Raw genomic sequence first — 19,319 nt, 5'->3', positions numbered from 1 at the left:
TTTGACAAGAGAACAAACTGGTCACAGCAAACACCCTCTTCCAACAACACAAGAGACAACTCTACACATGGACGTCACCAGGTGGCCAATACCAAAATCAGACTGATTATACTCTTTGCAGGCAAAGATGAAGAAGCTCTGTACAGCGCGCAAAAACAAGACTGGGAGCTGACTGTGGCTCAGAGCATGAACTCCTTACTGCAAAATTCAGACTTCAATGGAAGAAAGTGGGGAAAACCACTAGACCATTCAGGTATGACCTAAATCAAATCCCTTATGATTCTACAATGGAAATGACAAATAGATTCAAGGGATTCAATCTGATAGAGTGCCTGAAGAATTATGGACGGAAGTTCGTAACACTGTACAGGAGGCAGTGATGAGAACGAACTCCAAGAAGAAGAAATGCAAAAAAGGCAAAATGGTTGTCTGAGGAGGCCTTACAAATAGCTATGAAAAGAAGAGAAGTGAAAGGCAAAGGAGAAAAGGAAAGATATACCCATTTGAATGCAGAGTTCCAAAGAATAACAAGGAGGGATGAGAAAGCCTTCCTCAGTGATCAATGCAAAGAAATAGAGGAAAACAATAGAATGGGAAAGACTAGAGATCTCTTCAAGAAAACCAGAGATACCAAGGGAACATTTCATGCAAAGATGGGCACAATAAAGGACAGAAACAGTATGGACCTAACAGAAGCAGAAGATACTAAGAAGAGGTGGCAAGAATACACAGAAGAACTATACAGAAAAGATCTTAATGACCCCGATAACCACGATGGTGTCATCACTCACTTAGAACCAGATATCCTGGAATGTGAAGTCAAGTGGGCCTTAGGAAGCATCAATACAAACGAAGCTAGTGGAGGTGATGGAACTCCAACTGAGCTATTTCAAATCCTAAAAAATGATGCTATGAAAGTGCTGCACTCAATATGCCAGCAAATTTGGAAAATTCAGTAGTGGCCACAGGACTGGAAAAGGTCAGTTTTCCTTCCAATCCCAAAGAAAGGGAATGCCAAAGAATGTTGGAACTACCACACAATTGCACACATCTCACATGTTAGTACGGAGAAGGCAATGGCACCCCGCTCCAGTACTCTTGCCTGGAGAATCCCATGGATGGAGGAGCCTGCTAGGCTGCAGTCTATGGGGTCGCTAAGAGTTGGACACAACTGAGCGACTTCACTTTCACTTTCACGCATTGGAGAAGGAAATGGCAACCCACTCCAGTGTTCTTGCCTGGACAATCCCAGGGACAGGGGAGCCTGGTGGGCTGCCGTCTATGGGGTCACATAGAGTCAGCCATGACTGAAGTGACTTAGCAGCACCAGCACACATTAGTAATGCTCAAAACTCTCCAAGCCAAGCTTCAACAGTACCTGAACCGAGAACTCCCAGATGTTCAAGCTGGATTTAGAAAAGGCAGAGGAACCAAAGATCAAATTGCCAATATCCACTGGATCATAAAAAAAAGCAACAGCAGCAGCAGTGACAAAAATAATTCATGCCTATTGTTAACAACTCAGATTATATGAAAGGGAATAACACAAAGTAACAGCTTTCCTCACCACTGGCCTCACAAGCCACTGCAGAGACAAATACTCTTGGCTTTGGTTCATGTCCTTTCAAAACTTCTCATCCTGGCAGCAGCACTCACACACAGCCCCCACATCCACACAGCCACAGTTTGTGCGCACGCGTGTCTTCCCACTCAACACGGTGCGGTGGAAGGGCCTCCCTTCTTCCTGCCGTCATGACACCTTCCACGACGGCACCAACAAGCTGCTTCCTTGTCTGGGCCGAGCTCCTCGCTCTCCTCACGGCTCTACTGTTAATTCAGTCAGCCACCTACTGAAGGGTACTTTGGTTTTTCCGAGTTTTTGTCACATTTCATTCAAGTGAATGAAATATGGATTCTTATAAGTGGACCAAATGGCATGTGCTTTTAATTAATGACAGATATTCCCAAAGGGGTAAACTCCCATGTATTCATTCTCCTGCTAACAACACCCATTTATATGACCAATATTTGATTTCTGCCAATCTGGTAAGCGAAAAAAGGGTACTGTTTAAACTTCTATTTCTATGATTAAAAAGAAGTTCTAGGTGGCTCAGTGATAAAGAGTCTGCCTGCCAACGCAGGAGACACAGGAGATGCAGGTTCAATCCCTGGGCCAGGAAGATCCCCTGGAGAAGGAAATGATAACCCACTCCAGTATTCCTGTCTAGAAAAATTCCATGGACAGAAGAGCCTGGTGGGCTACAGTCCAGGGGTTGCAGAGTCAGACACAACTGAGCATGCACACAAGCATGTTTCATATTAAAAATGGCATATGATTGACAGATGACATGATGTATCTGGGATTTGTTTTAAAATATCTATGCAGGGGGAAGTCAGGGAGGTTCACTGAAACAGTACAGGCTGGGCAAGCAAGGTCCCTTATGGGATTCTTACTTCTATGTTTGTGAGTTTATGTGAAGGGATTCCCAGGTGGCTCTATGGTAAAAATCTGCCTTCCAATGCAGGAGACGTGAGTTCGACCCCTGGGTCAGGAAGATCCCCTGGAGTAGCAAATGGCAACCCACTCCAGTATTCTTGCCTGGGAAACTCCATGGACAGAGGAGTTCTGGCAGGCTACAGTCCATGGGGTTGCAAAGAGCTGGATACCACTAAGCGACTGAGCACGTGCACAGCCTGTGAATAAATAGTTCCGTAACCAAAAGCTTAACACACCTACAGAATGAATCAGCCATGTATGCTTTCTCCTGGTGGTTTTAAAGACTCTCTTTAGAAGATGAAGCGGCAAAAAAAAAAATAAATAAAAAATAAAAAATAAAAAAAAAAAAGAAGATGAAGCGGCTAACCAGGGTAGGGTCTGGCTTACCAGAACTGAGATTCTCTTTAAAGACGGCTGTTCCATCGCCACGCACACTCAGCAGCGGGGAGTCCAGCATGGAGAGGAGCTCCCCAACATTGGCTTGCTGGGCCATTGTCTGACACGAATGTGCTCTGCTGCTTCAGGACGCGCATTAAAGACTTTGAAGGTTCTTCATTGGTGCCACGACCAGACTAAAAAACAGAAGAGAAATGTTGTGATAATTTTTTCTCCCCCCACACAAAAACCTACTTGCCAGACGATCTGAGCATGTTTTCAAAGCAGTGTTTGTCTGGAACACTGTTGATAAAAAGAAGCAAAGGTGTGTAAATAACGGTGTTCTTGACAAATTTATGAAGAGGAGTTCTAGGCAATGCAACAGAGAGAAACCTATTTAAAAAAAAAAAACAAAAACCAGTTGGAATCATCCCAGCAACTTAGTGACAGGACTAAATTGAAGTTTTATTAGTTTTATTAATTACTGCTGACTCTACCTTGGGTTTAGGCTTCAAATCACTGGTCCAAAGAGTAGATGAACCATTTTCAGAAGAACTGAAAGAATGCTATCTTCTTGATAACCCCATCAGTGTCTGGAAGACAGTATGGCCGGTTAGGTCACAAGTATGAGTTCGAAACCTGATTTCAACCCGGGATGGTTCCTCTGTTTTCAGTTTATACCCCTCATTCCAGACACCGATCCCACACTCCAATGCTGCTGGTTACAGCAAAGTGGGTATGAAGGAACAGGGGCATCAGGGCAAAATCTGCACCTTCAAATACTCAGTCCTTCATAGCAGTGGAGCAGTCACTTTATATAAAAAAGCAGCTCACTCTCCACGAGTCACTAGACACACTTAAAACCATTCATTTCTCCCCACTATGGTTTTTAAAGCTGTATTTGTAAAAACAGCTACTATTTCTTAGACAGGCACTGCAAACCCTTCACAAATATCATCAAATATACTCCATATATAACTACAGTATGACTGGTTCTTTTATCCCCCGTTTTACAGGGAGAGGAACAGAGATCAAGCTATTTGCTTAGTGTCACAAAGCTGCTGCTGCTGCTAAGTCACTTCAGTCGTGTCCGACTCTGTGCGACCCCATAGACGGCAGCCCACCAGGCTCCCCGGGTCCCTGCGATTCTCCAGGCAAGAACACTGGAGTGGGTTGCTATTTCCTTCTCCAATGCATGAAAGTAAAAAGTGAAAGTGAAGACACTCAGTCGTATCCAACTCTTAGTGACCCCACAGACTGCAGCCTACCAGGCTTCTCCGTCCATGGCATTTTCCAGGCAAGAGTACTGGAGTGGGGTGCCATTGCCTTCTCCACAAAGCTATCAGGAGGCAAAACCAGGGAGAACTGAAATTTGACCCCAAATGTACTTCACTCAAAGCCCTAAGTCCATAAACATGACATTAAACTAACTCGTGGTTGTGATCATCACAGTGACTGTGAGGCAGGCAGATATTATCTTTATTTTACAAATCAGAGTATGGATATTCAAAAAGGATAAACAATTCTGCCAAGGTCCCACAGTAAAGCAGAACTTAGATGGCCCAGCTCTCAGACCAACTGTATAGTCACTTGCAGCCACATTAAAATATACTCTTAATTTGTATTTGCTGGTCTTTGAGTAAGCTAGAGTAATGTTCTGGAACTGGCGGTCCAGTAACTAAGACTCTGTGCTCCTAGTGCAGGGGGCCCAGGTTTAATCACTGGTCAGGGAACCAGACACCGCATGCCACAACTAAAGATCCTGCATGCTGCAACTAAGACCCAGTGCGGCCAATTAAATATTAATACATAAATAAAGATACATACTTAAAAAAGGAACAGTTCTCAGGCTTCAGCATGTATTAAAATCACCTGAGATCTAACTTTCTGGGCCCATTTTGGAACTGAATTGTGGACTCAGGAATCTTCATTTTAATAAGCACTCCAGAATAATTCTTTTAAGGGTAAATAAGCCCCATTTGAGAAACACCACACAAAGGAAAAACTGCTAAGAGTTAAGCTCCTCCTTCTAGAATGCCAAATTTGAAGTAGCAATGACCCCCTGAAACTGGTGAGTATTAACTTATTATTATCCGTGCTCTTGTTTAATTACAACCTGGTGATATTCAGTGATTTTTCTTTTGGTGAATCAGAAATTCATTAGCCAGAAAGATCAATTAAAACATATAAATAAATTTTTGACAGCAAATCTTGATACAGAAAACATGCTGTATAATAAAAATATAATACAAATTTATATTTACATAAGTATAAATCCAACAGGTAAATCATAAAGGAAGTCATTTCAAAGGGCTCAGAAATGTGAGACCATAATCAGTAAGGTTTCACTGTAAAAAGTGGAAGCTGAAAATAGAAACAAATTTCACCTTATTGTAAGTTGGATTATATTAAACTCACAAGCGAAGACAATACCAACCTATCAGGGTTTATTGTTCATCGAAAGGATTAAATGAGATAACCTATATCACACAGTTAAGCACAGTACCTGGCACAAACACTCACTCACTGAGTGGTACTCACATATCACCATTACGAATACTGGTGAAAATCTTTGGGTCACCACTTTCAAAATGACTTTAACAGCACATTTATCTAGCTGATCCCCACATTCATTTCTACTTCGGGTAACTCACAAATGATTCTTAGAGGTGTTTTGCCCCTAGGTTCGGTTTTGTGCCAGTAAAGCGGATACTTGCCTTGTCTCAGGCTAGTGAGGCTCCTGAGTCTGTCTTCCGCGCGCTCAGAAGACAGTCGTGTCGGAGCTGCTCCTGCAAATGCAGGCAGCCCGGAGCAGAGCAACTAGACAAAGATGGCGTCCATCCAGTCAACTTGGCGGCACTCAGGGCTGACCGGCACGGACCACCTCACTTATTTTCAGGCTGTAATTTAGGTATAAAGTCTGGTTTCTGGAGGCTACTCTTTCCAAGTGCTTTACAGAAAGCAAAAATAATGTTTCAGTCTAAAATACACTTGTACATTTTTTTGGCAACAAGCTTTTGTTGCTTGTCTCCTCAGTTCTAAAATTCTACCTTTAATCATATTTTTCTTACCCCCAGGAAAAATATAAATCATGGGTTTTTTGTGGGATTTTTCATTTAAGTGCCTCAAGTTCAAGGATTTTTGACATTCTAAAAAGCCCTCTCAGGAGTTCAATCATAAGCCTTTGGAATTAGTTCCATGACCGGAATCTCTCTCTTTTTTAAGCTTATTCAAATACTTGGTTAAGTGCAGGGTGCTAAGTAGGGAAGACAGACTTGGCGTGTGCCATGAAGAACTAGACATATACGAGCAGGAAATGGACAAGGTTCAGTGAGTACACAAGGGAGGGAAGGGACCAGCTCCAGCTGGATGTGGTGGGAGTGGGTGAGTTGCACATGTTAAACACACTTTACAGCCTAGAGGAGACAAGGGAAAAGTCACTGAGAGGTTAGCACCACAGCTCATCAGGCATCTGCTTTCACCGTGAACGTCTTGCTTCCATTTTGGAAGTAACCAAGCATAGCAAACAGGAGATGGGAAAAGCCGAGAGTTCAGTATCTGAGTTCATACAGTTCTGTATCCTACCCACCAGAGAAACATTTTGTTTAGTTTAAGACTACCACTGGGGGCCACACGGCACAGTACAGTGCCATCAAGGATGCTGTTTATATTAGGGAGTCATGACCTTCAACACCCACTCCCTACCCCAAAACCTGTCCCTCTGCCAGTCTCCTGGATCTCAGTAATAGGCACAACCATCAGTCTACAGCCGACACCCAGGTGACATCCTTGACTCTTCCGCCACTCTAATGCTCACATCTAATCCTCCAGCAAGCCCACCGACTACCCCTTCCGTTTCATCCCAGTCCAAGCCCCCATCGTGTCCCCTCGAAAGAACGAGGGTCCAGCAGTCTCCAACACTCCTCTCCCCTACACCACCACCAAGACACTCTGAAACAGGGAAATCAGACCCCACTGCTCCCATGTGAAAGCATCCAGCGGCTCCCCGTGGAGCTCACGAGAGTCGGCTCCGCTGTGGCTGCCAGGCGCACCTGACGGGGCGGCCTGCTTCGCCGCACCCTGCCGTCCTGCTCTAGTCTCGGGTTCCGAAGGCTCAGGTACACAGCGCCCTGCGCAGGCCGCTGCACTTGCTGTTGCCTCTGTCCTTAGGGGGCTTTTCTCCCAGATCCTCGTGTTGCTATTGGTTTCAAGTCTCTGCTCAAAATGTCACCATCTTGGAGAGGCCTCCCTGACCACCTAATCAAAAGCAACACAGGGGTTCCACATCACTACTTCTGAATAAACCAAACTTAACCCCTACACTGGTAACCAGATTTGATCAAACAGAACACTTAGCATGGTCTCAACAAGCATGGAAAACAGGGATTTACCAAAGCTCGGTTTTAGTTTCTATTTTTGGCCCAAATCTGGCTGTGGCCTTGGTCTGTAGGACTGAAAGTTGAACGGTCCATCGGCCACTTTAGCAGCATTTAGCAGCATTTCTGGGACTGTGTACGTGTGACCAGCAAGGATATGTTAATGTTACCATCATATGTAATCCACACAATGTCTGTAATGTGGACAGGCATGCATTTAGGATTACCGTTAATATCGGAACAAAGAGAAAACATTCTAGATGCAACATCTAGGCTTTGTGTTTTATAAGTTGAAATTCCATCAATACAATATTTATTCATTTATTATTATTAAAAATAAAAGCCTCGGTTAATGTGATTTTTATGTTCAAAAACAATTAAGGACTTTCAAAGAGTTAAATGTATTAATGAGTAACAAGAAGGTAGGTTCACTAGATAGCTTTACAAATAACATTAATTATTCTTTGAGCCAAATGTTTATAAAACTTTTAACAATACTTGGCTACACAAAAGAAATTAATTCTAACCTTTATATAATTGTTTTACATTTATCATAAAAAATATTCATTTAATAACTTCATTTAATTTGTAATCCTAATTTGTAGTCTTTCAAGAAAAAGTCAGATTTGGGAACACCACACGTCTTGTGAAGGTGAATTAAAAATAAAATGCCAGCTTGTTATCTAAATTTTAAAACATGAAAAAAAAAAAACCAAACCACAGTCAACAATATCCATGATAAATCATCTTCAAGTCAAACATAAATATGAAAAAAACAATGTTAAGAAAAAAATGAAATACTCAAACACATTTTATACTCACTAATCAAAAATTTCAAAACAGATTTTATAAAACCGTTATAGGAAGACAATTTCTTGTAGTTTTTGTCTTGTATTTTGTGTCTGTGGGGGCTAAAAATTTAAACAAAAAGCTTTTCAAGATGACTGACATAGGTTGTCAATAACTGTTAAGGTGGCTTTAAGATGAAGGATCCTTGAGGCTTGACCAAGCTATGAATCCCAGGTACAGGTTCCTTCTAAAACATAATTTACCAGAAACTCTCCTGAATTCCATTCTGCTTTGTCCACAAAGGTTAGTGATGGGGCTAAAAGTGGCAGCTGAAGGGGAACATCTTTCTAGTGTCACCCACCTGCTAACATGGGGGCAGTCCAGCAGCTGATGGTGCTGACCAAGTACTTTTCCTACGTTAAAATTTCAGACGTTAACAATAGGACTACTGTAACATAAAACAAGTGCATTATTGAAAAATATTTAATACAATCTGAGATTTCTGATGTGTGACATTCAGCTTGGGCCTCGAGGATATGAACAGGACCATCTGACACTGGGTTCAAACACATATTCAGTGGCCAACCAACAACGGACAGGGTGACGTACCCATAAAACGCTTGAAAATGGGACTTAACCAGCCCAAGGTTAAGAATCCATCTGCCAGTGCAGGGGACCCAGGTTTGACCCCTGGTCTAGAAGATTCCACATGCCGCGGGGCAACTGAACCCATGAGCCACAACTACTGAAGCCCATGCCCTCTAGAGTCTATGCTCCCCAACAAGAGAAGCCGCCACAATGAGACGTCCTCACTCACCACAACTAGAGAAAGCCTGTCTAGCAATGAAGACTCAGTACAGCCAAAAATAAATAAAAATTAAAAGAAAAAAATTTTTTTAATGAGAAGTCAAACTCAAGGAAGTCTTCCGTACTCGTGAGGGAACAATGCTTCTTCCACCTTCTTGTGAGTCTACAATCTGTATTAAGACCCTGTTTGTGAACAGACAGCAAGCTTTAAGGCAAAAATCCTCACCTTATTTCATAACTCTTATGAGGCAAGATGAGGCAGACAGTGACAATACAGCAAAGGGCAACCAGGGAGGCACCAGCCGAGTCCCATCAGCCGTCTGTGCACAAAGACGGCGGACAGAACGCCTTCCCATCTTCCTTATGCCCTTCCTGCAGACAGAAAGCTGCTGCACTGCGCACTCCTGCCTCCAAACTCAACATCCTGCTCAGGGGCCACTCAGGCCACACTCCTAGCCACAGACACGCTAGATCCCTGTATTTAGGAAGGATATATTCTAGGACTCTAGGAATCCTCCAGCTCTTAAAAAGCACACTAGCATACATCTCATCCCCAGAAAACTGATTAAGACAAGTAGTAGATAAAGCCATGTTAAGATGTAAATGCTAACTCATTAGCTCAGGGGTCCTCAGCCTAGTTCGTACACTAGAATAACCTGGAGAGGCTATGAAATCCTGAAGCCCAGGCCTCACTCCAGAGCAGGTTAAGGGGCAGGGTCCAGACAGGACATCTGGTTTGTTTTTATAGACCCATGTGGGTTTTTAAGGCACAGCCAGAGTTGAGAACCTCTGTGCTAGTTAAATGGCTTGCTCAAAATACTCAGGATTCAATTTTATTTAGTAGTTAAAACCAATTTTTGCTGTTAGAACTGATTTGAGTTGCAGGTAAAGCAAGTACCCCAGCTATACAACCTTAGGAAAATTATGTAACATTTCAGAGCCCAATTCCTTATCTGCATAATGAAGACATACCAAAAGTATGGCTGTGAAGAGGAAAATAAATAACCATAGGATGCACTTAACACCATGCCTGGCACTCAATAAGCCGTTAATAAATTACCGATAATTTGACTAATTACTTCACGGCACAGAAGGTCCAGTTACTGGCAAATAGCTAAAATCATCAACGTTACATCCTGAATGCAAAGAAACCTCTCTGCACGAGTGCAACCACAGACAAGATAAATGATTCTCCCCTCCCTTCCCCACGGCCGCTGCACTGAGTTCACACCTTACCTGTTCTGGGGACAATTGGTACTTTAGTTTTCTGTGCTGTCAACCTGGTGTCTTTCATGGTCACTGGAGAGAAAAAACACATATCTGTAAATCACCATCTCACGCTGCAGTGAGATCCCAGACGCCATCAGCGGGGTGTTGGGGTTCACTGGCTTCCCGCTCCACCCCATCCCTGACAGGTGGCCATCTGGTTTCCACTGGAATGGTGCACAGGCCTCTCCCCATCTACATTTCCGAACAGCTGGCTGCGGGAAAATTCTTTCTATTGCGCTGAACTTGTAAAGTCTGCCTTTTGCTAACTGTCTTTATTAGAGCCATAAATGAGTGGGCAGTAAATGCGCCGGCAGGACAGGCTCTAGAATTAGAGCTCGGAGTAGAAAAACCCAGGCCCCGCCACCGAGCAGCCACGCAACTCTGGCTGGGTGACTGCACGTCTCTAACATCTAACCTTGAATCCTGTCATCTGCACGGAGAGAAGCGCCGCGGCGCCTGCCTCCTAAGGCTACGTGGGGCAGTCCTGACGTGCCCCACGAGTAAGAATAGCGCCAGGCATGAAGCACGTCCTGGTCCCCCATAAGCCCCCCGCCCCTGCCCCACTAGCCTCACCTTCTCTCAGCTGACCTATGTGCTCCCCACTTCAGGACCAGGTACAAGCAGTCCCTGTGCCCCAGAGACCTGACCTCTGCCCGCTCCCGAGCTCCGTCTTCACCCTCAAATTCTCTGCTTGAATAGGCGCTTCCTCAGAGAAGCCTTCACTTTCCTCCACTCACGCCCAGACCAGGCGAGGCCCAGCATGTGCTCCCTGTAGCCTGTGTTTCTCGGTGTCACTGACCACAACCCAATTAAATAAGTGCAATGAGTTACTGAGCATGTCCCCATCAATAGCACAGGAGTCCAGGCAAGGAAAGACGGGGCTTCTTCAGCGCTGTATCTCCTGCAGCTGCCACAGAGTCTGGGACTTGTTGACAGAATGACTAGGAGTCAGAACATTTCTTAAATAAATGTACAAAGCTGAACTCGGCCTTCAAAACAGCACCACCTTAACCTAATCCCTCTGCATGACAAACATATTTGAGAACAGCTAGCATTTTTCTATTTTCTTCTCCTGCTCCCCTTTCTAAATTATATTAAATATCCATGTTTAACACGAATATATATACATTCCAGTTTGCTTTTTAAAATGCGGATCCTTCAAACTACATTTAGGTACAGCCTGATTAGACTGTGAGCTCCATGGGGACTGGGACCACCTGTTGGGTCTACTGGTGGACACCCAGGGCCTATTTAGCGTCCGGTACCCAATGGGCAAATATACTCTGTGTGGGTCAACAAAAAGTTCACCAGCTTCTTTGGTAGCCATTCCAGGGTGGGATGTAGACATGGCAGCTGAACCTCATATACAACACAGGCCTAGTTACAGTCAACATGGAAGAGCCTAGAAGCAAGCCCTTCAATATATGATCCTGGCCAAAGCTGAACTAGTGTGTCGGGCAGCTCTCTCACAGTTAAAACTTCATGCTCAGATGATGGGGTAATTATCTTTCCTTGTGGAACACATTCTAGGCATTTAATACCAGCAGTCCTCAGCAGCATACGCCAAGTGTGTGTGCAGAGCTGGGCAGAGGCTGGCTTTCCGAGGAGGCCAAGCAAACCATTCAGACAGGGAGTGCTTGCCCAGCCACAGTCACTCCACCAGAAGGGCTGCAGTTAAAACCGTGGAGCCTCTAATCTTGAGAATGTTAGAATCAGCTATGAGTCCAGTGAGTCATGCAGACTCCTCTTGCAATTAATCGCAGTTGGATGTTTTACCTGAAAAGGAACATCTAAGGCAAGGGTAAAATTAGGATGTAATACCAGATGCGATCTCGTAGCCTGTCCAGCCAGGATCAACATCACAGATAAAGAAATTGGCATAGAAAGTCAGAACGGTTTTTGTCCAATGCTCGACATTAACACTTAACATCTTTACCACCATGCTAAAAGATGGTAATGGTAATAAGTGTTGGCGAGTCAAGGGCTACCTGCCATTATTTGTATTTGAAGTGTTTACTTGTTCACTTATATTTAAATCCTGCCCCATGGAGGTACTACTAGGGAAAATCATGTGACCTGTGAACTTCCTGCTTAGAAGTGAGGAATGGAGAAGACCCTCCTCAAAAATGTGTCCCCCTGAGGGGTTCTGATGGAAACACCTGTCAGGGCGTAACAGGGCCAATGCAATGTTCTTACCTTCAGAAGCCAAATTAAAAAGGAAACATGCCCTCAGACCTAGACCCTTCCTCTTTGATGTCTGACCCCAAAGTGGTATTCTCACCTGAAAGCAACATGGTGATTGCCTTTCTACAAGGGCAATTAAGAAGTCTCTCTGAATAAAAATAAAGGGTGGGTTCCAGGAAGATGAGAGCTCTGTGCTTCAGTGTTTTGAGATTAAGCAGAAGGAGCACAGGCCAACTTGTTTTCACATTTCACCTTCATTTCATTCTTTAGGTGTTTCCAGAGGGATGGCCTCTATACACGGGGCCACACGTGGACTCCAGCTAGCCCAGCCATGTGGAGGTGTCACCAGCAGGGTGACTGTTTCATGCATCTCTACCCCAGCATTCTGCATTACAAGCTGAGGGCACTAAGAGCTGTGTGCGCCTTCATGAAACACTCGTGGCAGGCACCCAAATGCCTTCAGAAAGCATTTTATCTGAAAATATCAGCTGAATATTCGGACTTTTGGAAAATCAAGTGTTGTGTGTGGCCTTCTCACCCCTGGGACTCTTCAGAACCACAAACCCCACATAAAATATGTAACTATGTATCACATCGCCTAAGATAATCTTGTACAACTTGTCAATGATGTAAAAACAACTACAGGTATAATAAAGGTAGGCAGTTGTCTTTTCACTAACTTGTTTTGTATACTGAGGTTTTTATCTAAGAAAGTTCAAAGACAATTCAGACACAGGTTGAGGCAGAGATGGACTATGTCATTATCAAGCACAGCACAAAGAGAAGAGCAACATTACACCGATAACAGACAGTAATAAAATGGCAATAATATACACAGTCAGGCCTGGCTCTGGCTCCGTACCGCTCAGGTGATTTCTTACAGGAATATTCTACCAAGTGAATAAAGTTGTCTTCAGCACAAATGCAACTAAAAAAGGTAAGATATGAGCTCCAATTCCTCTTCCTACTTCTGCAGAGAAGGAAATATCACTCAAGTGTGTGAAAGTGAAACAGCTGAGAGCAAAACCTGGCAATATGTATAGTCATGTGTGATTTAAATGGTCTCAGCAGTGTGGTCCCTCTCAAGGTTGTATAAACAGAGGAGGAGCTCCAGGTTCTCCATTCAGAATGTTAGCCATCAGGGACCCAAAAGGACAATCTGCTGGAGCGTATAACCTATTTCATAGGTGGATCCTCTAGCATCTTGTCTGCAGGGAGAGACACTGATTCTGGTTAGGTGTACGTTTTCTATAATATAAGGCACTTCCCTGGTGGCTCAGTGGTAAAGAATCTGCCTACAATGCAGGAGAAGCAGGTTCAATTCCTGAGTCAGGAAGATCCCCTGGAGAAGGAAATGGCAACCCACTCCAGTATTCTTGCCTGGAGAATCCCATGGACAGAAGGAGCCCGGCAGGCTACAGTCCATGGGGTTCTAAACAGTCGGTCTTGAGTCAGTGACTAAAACAACAGCAACCACCACCTCATCTATAAACTATGTTTCTTGTGTTTTAACTTTCTATTACCATGAACAAAATTATTTACCAAGAAAATAAACCAAGTGTCATGTTTCAAAATAAGAGCTTCTCTTAAAATAAATCTGAGCAAACTGTAAGTTTTCTTTAGGTTTCAAGTTCAAGGACTAAAATAGAAAACTCCTAGGAAATAAAGGCACAAGCTTTGATAGTCTAGGACTAACACCTGTGGTTCTCAAAGGTGGTCCTCACACCAGCAACACCCATCATTTAGGGCTTTAAGCCTGGTCTGAGACTTCTGAATCTGGAAGTGGGGTCTTCCAGGTGATTCTGAACCACTAGTCTAGGAAGGAGGGGGAAGGCAAGAAATAGTAAATATATATATATATATACTTTTGAGGTTCAAAAGGAAAAAAAAGATAATGGCTAAACCTTGGAAAAAAGCCCAATGGAACTCTGCCAGGTGATAAAGGTACACAGGGACTGAATCCTAAGCCTGACAAGAATTTAGCAAGTTACACACCTGAGTTCTCCACTTATAATTTCTTTTAATGTGACACCTAAGGTTGATTTCCCAGTGAACTGTAAAGAACCTTTCAATATAAAAGTTTTAACAAAATATAGTACAAGCAGTACATAGTCCATCTTTAAAAGACTTAGGCCTTTCCTATCTGTGGGTTGCTTTTGTTTCTGAAAGCCCGAGTCCATTTTTAAGAGCAGTAAACTATTTGGAATCATCAACCGGCTTTCAGGCTGGGTCTATAAGTTCCTATTCAAACTTTCTTATCTGTGTGAATTTTGTTGGAGCTGATGGGACAGAAAAGGGTATTTGGTCCACAGCTTCCCACAAACTCTCAGAGGGGAACTGAGGCCCCCAAAATCTTAAGAACCACTGACCTTTCAACTAGTTTATGAGCTCAGCAGTTCAGACTATTTATCAAGTCAAAGATTAAATGTGTGGGTTCTGGAGTCAACCAACAGGGTTCAAATCCTAGCTCAACTCACTGAATAAGTTACTGAAACCTCCAATTTCTCATCTCCCTCTCCTGTCCCTGAAAGGTTTCAAGAAGAGTTAACAGGATCACAAATGTCAAAAACTTTAGCACACTGTTTGGCATTGTGCCAATAAATACAAACTTTATTATAACAATATTACTACTACACAAAATGTACTGCTAGGTACATAAGGCTTAGAAGTCAACATTTACTAACATATTTGAAACACTGATGAAGTCATTCTGTAGTTTAAAACGGATACATTTCATGTTTCTCGCTGTGCTTGTGTGCTCTGTACTCAGAGCAGCACAGGTCTTAACCACTGCACACAGTAAGGTCACGACATCTGTTCTTTCTCACTGCGGCCCAGTGTGCCCTCCATCACCAACAGGAGAGTAAAATTATCCCTTGTCACTCAGATACTTCATGGGCTCTACTGCCATCATCTTCCCTTTAGAAGGTGACCTGTGAATTCTAGGCCAGTAACTACCATGTCTTGTTTTGTATCAAAACCAGGTTTTTCAGGCACTTTACTCATTAGATGATAACCTGAATTCATTCAACCTTTAAAAGTGTTGTTATCTTTTGCTACTTCCCTGTATAGAAAAAAGTTAGTACTACACAAGAGAAGTAAGAAGAAATAAGCAAGGTCCTGGGATTATACATGTTTTATATACATGAAAATTTTTGGTTTTTTTATTCTCCCCCCTCCCAAAAATAGACACTAGACATCAAATTACTAATGTTTAGGAACTACAGGCTTAAAAAGCAAAGCAGATATATGTATACCTATGGCTGATTCATGTTGAAGTTTGACAGAAAACAACAAAATTCTGTAAAGCAATTATCCTTCAATAAAAAAATAATTTTTTTAAAAAAGCAAAGCAGAAAAGGAAAAATCTAAAATCGTTGATGGTAATTTTAGACCAATTTAAATGGGCTGAAATCTTTTCCAGACCAATGGAAAAAAACTGTTGTGTTTTTTTTTTTTCATATACAAACTATACGAAACACTGAGAGGAAAAAATTTAGTGTTTAAGTATATGCCAATTATACATATTTATTTTTAAAGCAAAAAGCTAAAAGTAGAGGTTTAAATGCTATTGAGTACACTTTTCTTTCATGCTTGCAGCTACTTAATTGATAAAACCAATACCAATAAAACTAATCTCTCGAAGAGATTTATAATATGAGGCACTTACAAGGAATATCTTTTTCTAAAATGTGATAGGAAAGAATAAAAACTCAACAGGTCAAGCTAAAAGTCGCTGGTTTGCTTAGTTATTATAAAGCCATTTAACACCTGATTCGATCAACACAGAATGTTTAACCTGACCCCCAAAGGACTTGAAATCTACGTGACTTTTGGAAAAGCTTGAAATGGTTGATGTATTGCTGTATGTGGCTCATCTGCAGTCAAGACTATCTAATTAATTCCAGGAAACGTTAATTTTAGTCCACCAAGGCCCTAGAACCCAGAAAAGAATGGTGCCTGCACCTTAACAAACTTGAAAAGAAGACACCTGTAAGATCAAGTCAGCTGCACCTCAAGAGCCCCAAATTCACCCCCCACTATATACACCAGAGGTTAGGAGCTATTTTAAGAAATGCCTCTGCAGTGAATTATAAATTAAAAGAAAAATAGCCAAACTGATAACTTCAGCCACTGGTCCTCAACCTCTGGTGCCATCAGAATCACCTATAACTTCTTCCAAAATATATATCCAGGGTGTCCTCAGCGACATATGCAAACTACCTGTGCATGAAGGTTTGACAGACACTACTGTTGAGAGATTTCTCATTTCCAGCAATTTCATTATTCTACAGACAGGAATATATTTGATCTGTCCTCGTCAAGACTGTTTAGTTTCACTTCACAAATAAGAACAGAAGGCATCATGTTACACCCGCAGACTGGGATGTCTTCCCTCTTAAGAATCCAATCAGGCAGAGTACAACTGAGTCACAGGATTTGAGACACTCCAATTTAACGGAAAACAAGAAAGAATGTGGGTAGCTGCCTAGGAATCTGTCTAACTAGGAATTTAGGAACAAACCAAAGTCTATGACACCAGGAAATGCATGAAGCAGAGAAAGCTTACATCATTCGCCCTTTCATGCACCTGATGTAAGAGTGTTTGGCCTAAGATATTAACTTTAGCAAGAGGATATTTCCCATTTACATCTTCGATAAACACCCCTTAAGTTTACACCCGGTGGTTAGAGGAAGATTCTGCAGCTCCCCAGGGCCATAGCAAAGGATGTTTCACTGTTTCTGAGGCGCCTCATTTGCTTGATGCACGACGGTTAAAGTTTGCATTTCCCCATACGACCTTAAATCAGTTTCCATATTTGCATATTCCAGGTTTACTCGGGAATGTTCAACTTAAGCATCACAGGTGGTTGCTCAGTAAATCAAGGGCTCCCACAAGGTTGGGTTTTATAACGCTTCTCGAAATTTACAGCCCCGTTTTGTCAACAAGTGCAAATTCAGATGATTCCAAGTTGATCCCCAAATTATAAATCCAAGTATCTCAGAAGAATATTATTCTATTTTAGTACTTTTACCAGCTTAGGCTGTGTCAAGTGAAGTGCTATTTCTATGCTTTCTATAAAAAATCCGGCAAGGATTTTAGCATGGCTTCTTTCTGCAGTAAACGCATTGGTTTTATGAAAACATCAAATACTTTCCAGCCTAATTTAGACTACCGTGTTTATAGTCACAACACTGCCATCCCAAACAAAAGCTAAAGTATGTGAGCAAGTGGGCCCCTCTTCAAAATTAAGCACGCACACACAGGCACTTATGCACAAACCCTGGCCAACTGATTAACTCTAATCACCTGATCAGAAAGAATGACAAGTCAGATCTGATCTATTAACAGATAAACGAGAATCATGTTAAGTACAAAGACAGGAGCACAGTCTTGGAATCAAGACTCCAGTTCCAATCCCGGCTCACAGAATCCTAGAGGTGTGACCTTGGGGCACGGTTCCCTAATCTCTCTGGGCCTCAGTTTCTTCATCTGAGAAATGGGAGGGATTCCTGGTGGCTGCCTTTCCCCTTTGTCGCGAGGGCTAAAGGAGGTGACGACTGCGGAGCCCTTCCACAGTGCGCGCTCCGTCAACAAGCTGCTGGTGTCAGGAGGACCGCGCCCCCTTCAAAGCCCCCACCCCCACCCCTCCAAACCCAGAACGCCAGAAGCAAAACTCTGTACTAGGAAACACAAAGAAACAGCTTTAATTCTTGAAGGGCTCTCTGACTGCCGGTTCTTCGTCCTCAAGTTCCTCAAATGAATGAATGAGCGTCTAGGAGTGGCTCTGCAAATAGCTGTCTCTTAAGAATCACCTCTGCCGGCTGGAAGGTAACTGTCTTTCACCATCAATTAAACACCCAGAAGCACACCTGGAGCGAGGCACACACGCTCCTGCAAATTTCAGCGGAGACACCGAGTCCGGGCAGGTCCCCGATGCCCACAGGCAGACTCCGTTCATTCCCCGCCCCCACCCCCTGACCCTTCTCATCAAGCCCTGGCACAAGCCCCCACCCCCCAATCCAGACCTGCCTCTCCCGCGGAGGGTCTCTCCTCGGCTCTCCGCACCCCGAGGGAACCTGTCACCCCACCAAGCAAGGGGCTGGCAAAGCGGCCCACCTCACCCCCTGCCCTCGACACCTCGGCCCGGGGGGGTGCAGCGGTCCCCTCCGCCGCCGAGGAGGGGCCAAGGGCCGGCCGGGGCCGCTTCTCTTCCCCCAGAAACCCGTCAGGCCCCGTCGGAGATAGCGAGTAATAAGAGGGAGGGGAAAGCTCGCCAAACCCCCCCTTCCCGGGGTCCCTTCCCCGGCAAGTGAGCCCCTTGCCCCAGCCCCACAGGGCTTCCCAGACTGGGGTCATGGTGCCCGGACCGCCCCGAGAAGACCCCAGCGAAAAGCAAGGGGCGACACCCCCGTACTCACCCACCGTCTCCTCCCCCTCAGCTGTTTACCTCACAGTTCCTCCAGCCTACAGGGCGCCGCCATCTTGGACGTACAGCACCTCCCCCCCGTCGTGAAATGACCACTGCCGCTGCAGCCTCCGCCACGAAAAAGAATCCCCAGCCGCACCTCGCCTCGCCCTCGAACCCGAGAACCGTTGACCGTGGCCGACTGCCCCTTTGGAAAGAAGGGGCCGTTCTGCTCATTACTGGTTGTGCTAACCGGTCGAGAAAAAGCCAAGAGGAGTTGTAAGGTAGGGGGGTTACGGGGGGTGGGGAGGCGGGGACGGGCGGAAGGATTCCGAAAGGGAGCTGCTGAGAGATCTTGTGACTCCGAAGGAGGCAAAAAGAAGAGCCGGCGCGGCGGGGAGGAGCCACGCGAGAGAGCGAGGGGCGGGGAGGCGGTCACGTGACCCGGGCCGGGCGGGAGGGGCTGTGCAAGAGGCGTAAACAAGTTGGCCGCGCTGGGTGTGGTTGGGGTGCCTCCTGCATTCCAGAGGCTCGCACACCCGGATACTCCCCAAGTGAGGGTCTCCCTGTGCCTGACCGCAGAGCTTCCATCTTGTTTCCCAAGGAGCCAAT

The 19,319-nt window shown here is 44.2% G+C and overlaps 1 protein-coding gene across 25 annotated transcripts in view; it reads right to left on the bottom strand.

Annotated features, from left to right (window-relative positions):
* The window catches only part of TSC1 (TSC complex subunit 1), a 51,941-nt gene extending 33,147 nt beyond the window's left edge, over nucleotides 1-18,794 (bottom strand). For 5 of the 25 annotated variants that reach the window (XM_027966228.2, XM_027966233.2, XM_042245503.1 and 2 more), the window contains exons 1-3: nucleotides 18,721-18,794; nucleotides 10,081-10,143; nucleotides 2,885-3,069 (exon numbers count right to left, since the gene is read on the bottom strand). In XM_027966228.2, the coding sequence (XP_027822029.1) occupies nucleotides 2,885-2,990 (106 nt within the window). In that variant the 5' untranslated portion in view covers nucleotides 2,991-3,069; nucleotides 10,081-10,143; nucleotides 18,721-18,794. Of the gene's footprint in view, nucleotides 1-2,884; nucleotides 3,070-3,369; nucleotides 3,466-5,589; nucleotides 5,823-8,398; nucleotides 8,486-10,080; nucleotides 10,144-18,720 lie in introns of all 25 variants that reach the window. The other 20 variants (XM_027966229.2, XM_060413751.1, XM_060413753.1 and 17 more) reach the window with 17 other exon arrangements.
* Nucleotides 18,795-19,319: the final 525 nt, after the last annotated feature.

Source organism: Ovis aries, chromosome 3 (genome assembly GCF_016772045.2).
Source record: "Ovis aries strain OAR_USU_Benz2616 breed Rambouillet chromosome 3, ARS-UI_Ramb_v3.0, whole genome shotgun sequence".
Classification (NCBI taxonomy): Eukaryota; Metazoa; Chordata; class Mammalia; order Artiodactyla; family Bovidae; genus Ovis; species Ovis aries.
The sequence above is the reverse complement of the archived record's forward strand: the minus strand, read 5'-3'. Positions and strand labels throughout refer to the sequence as shown.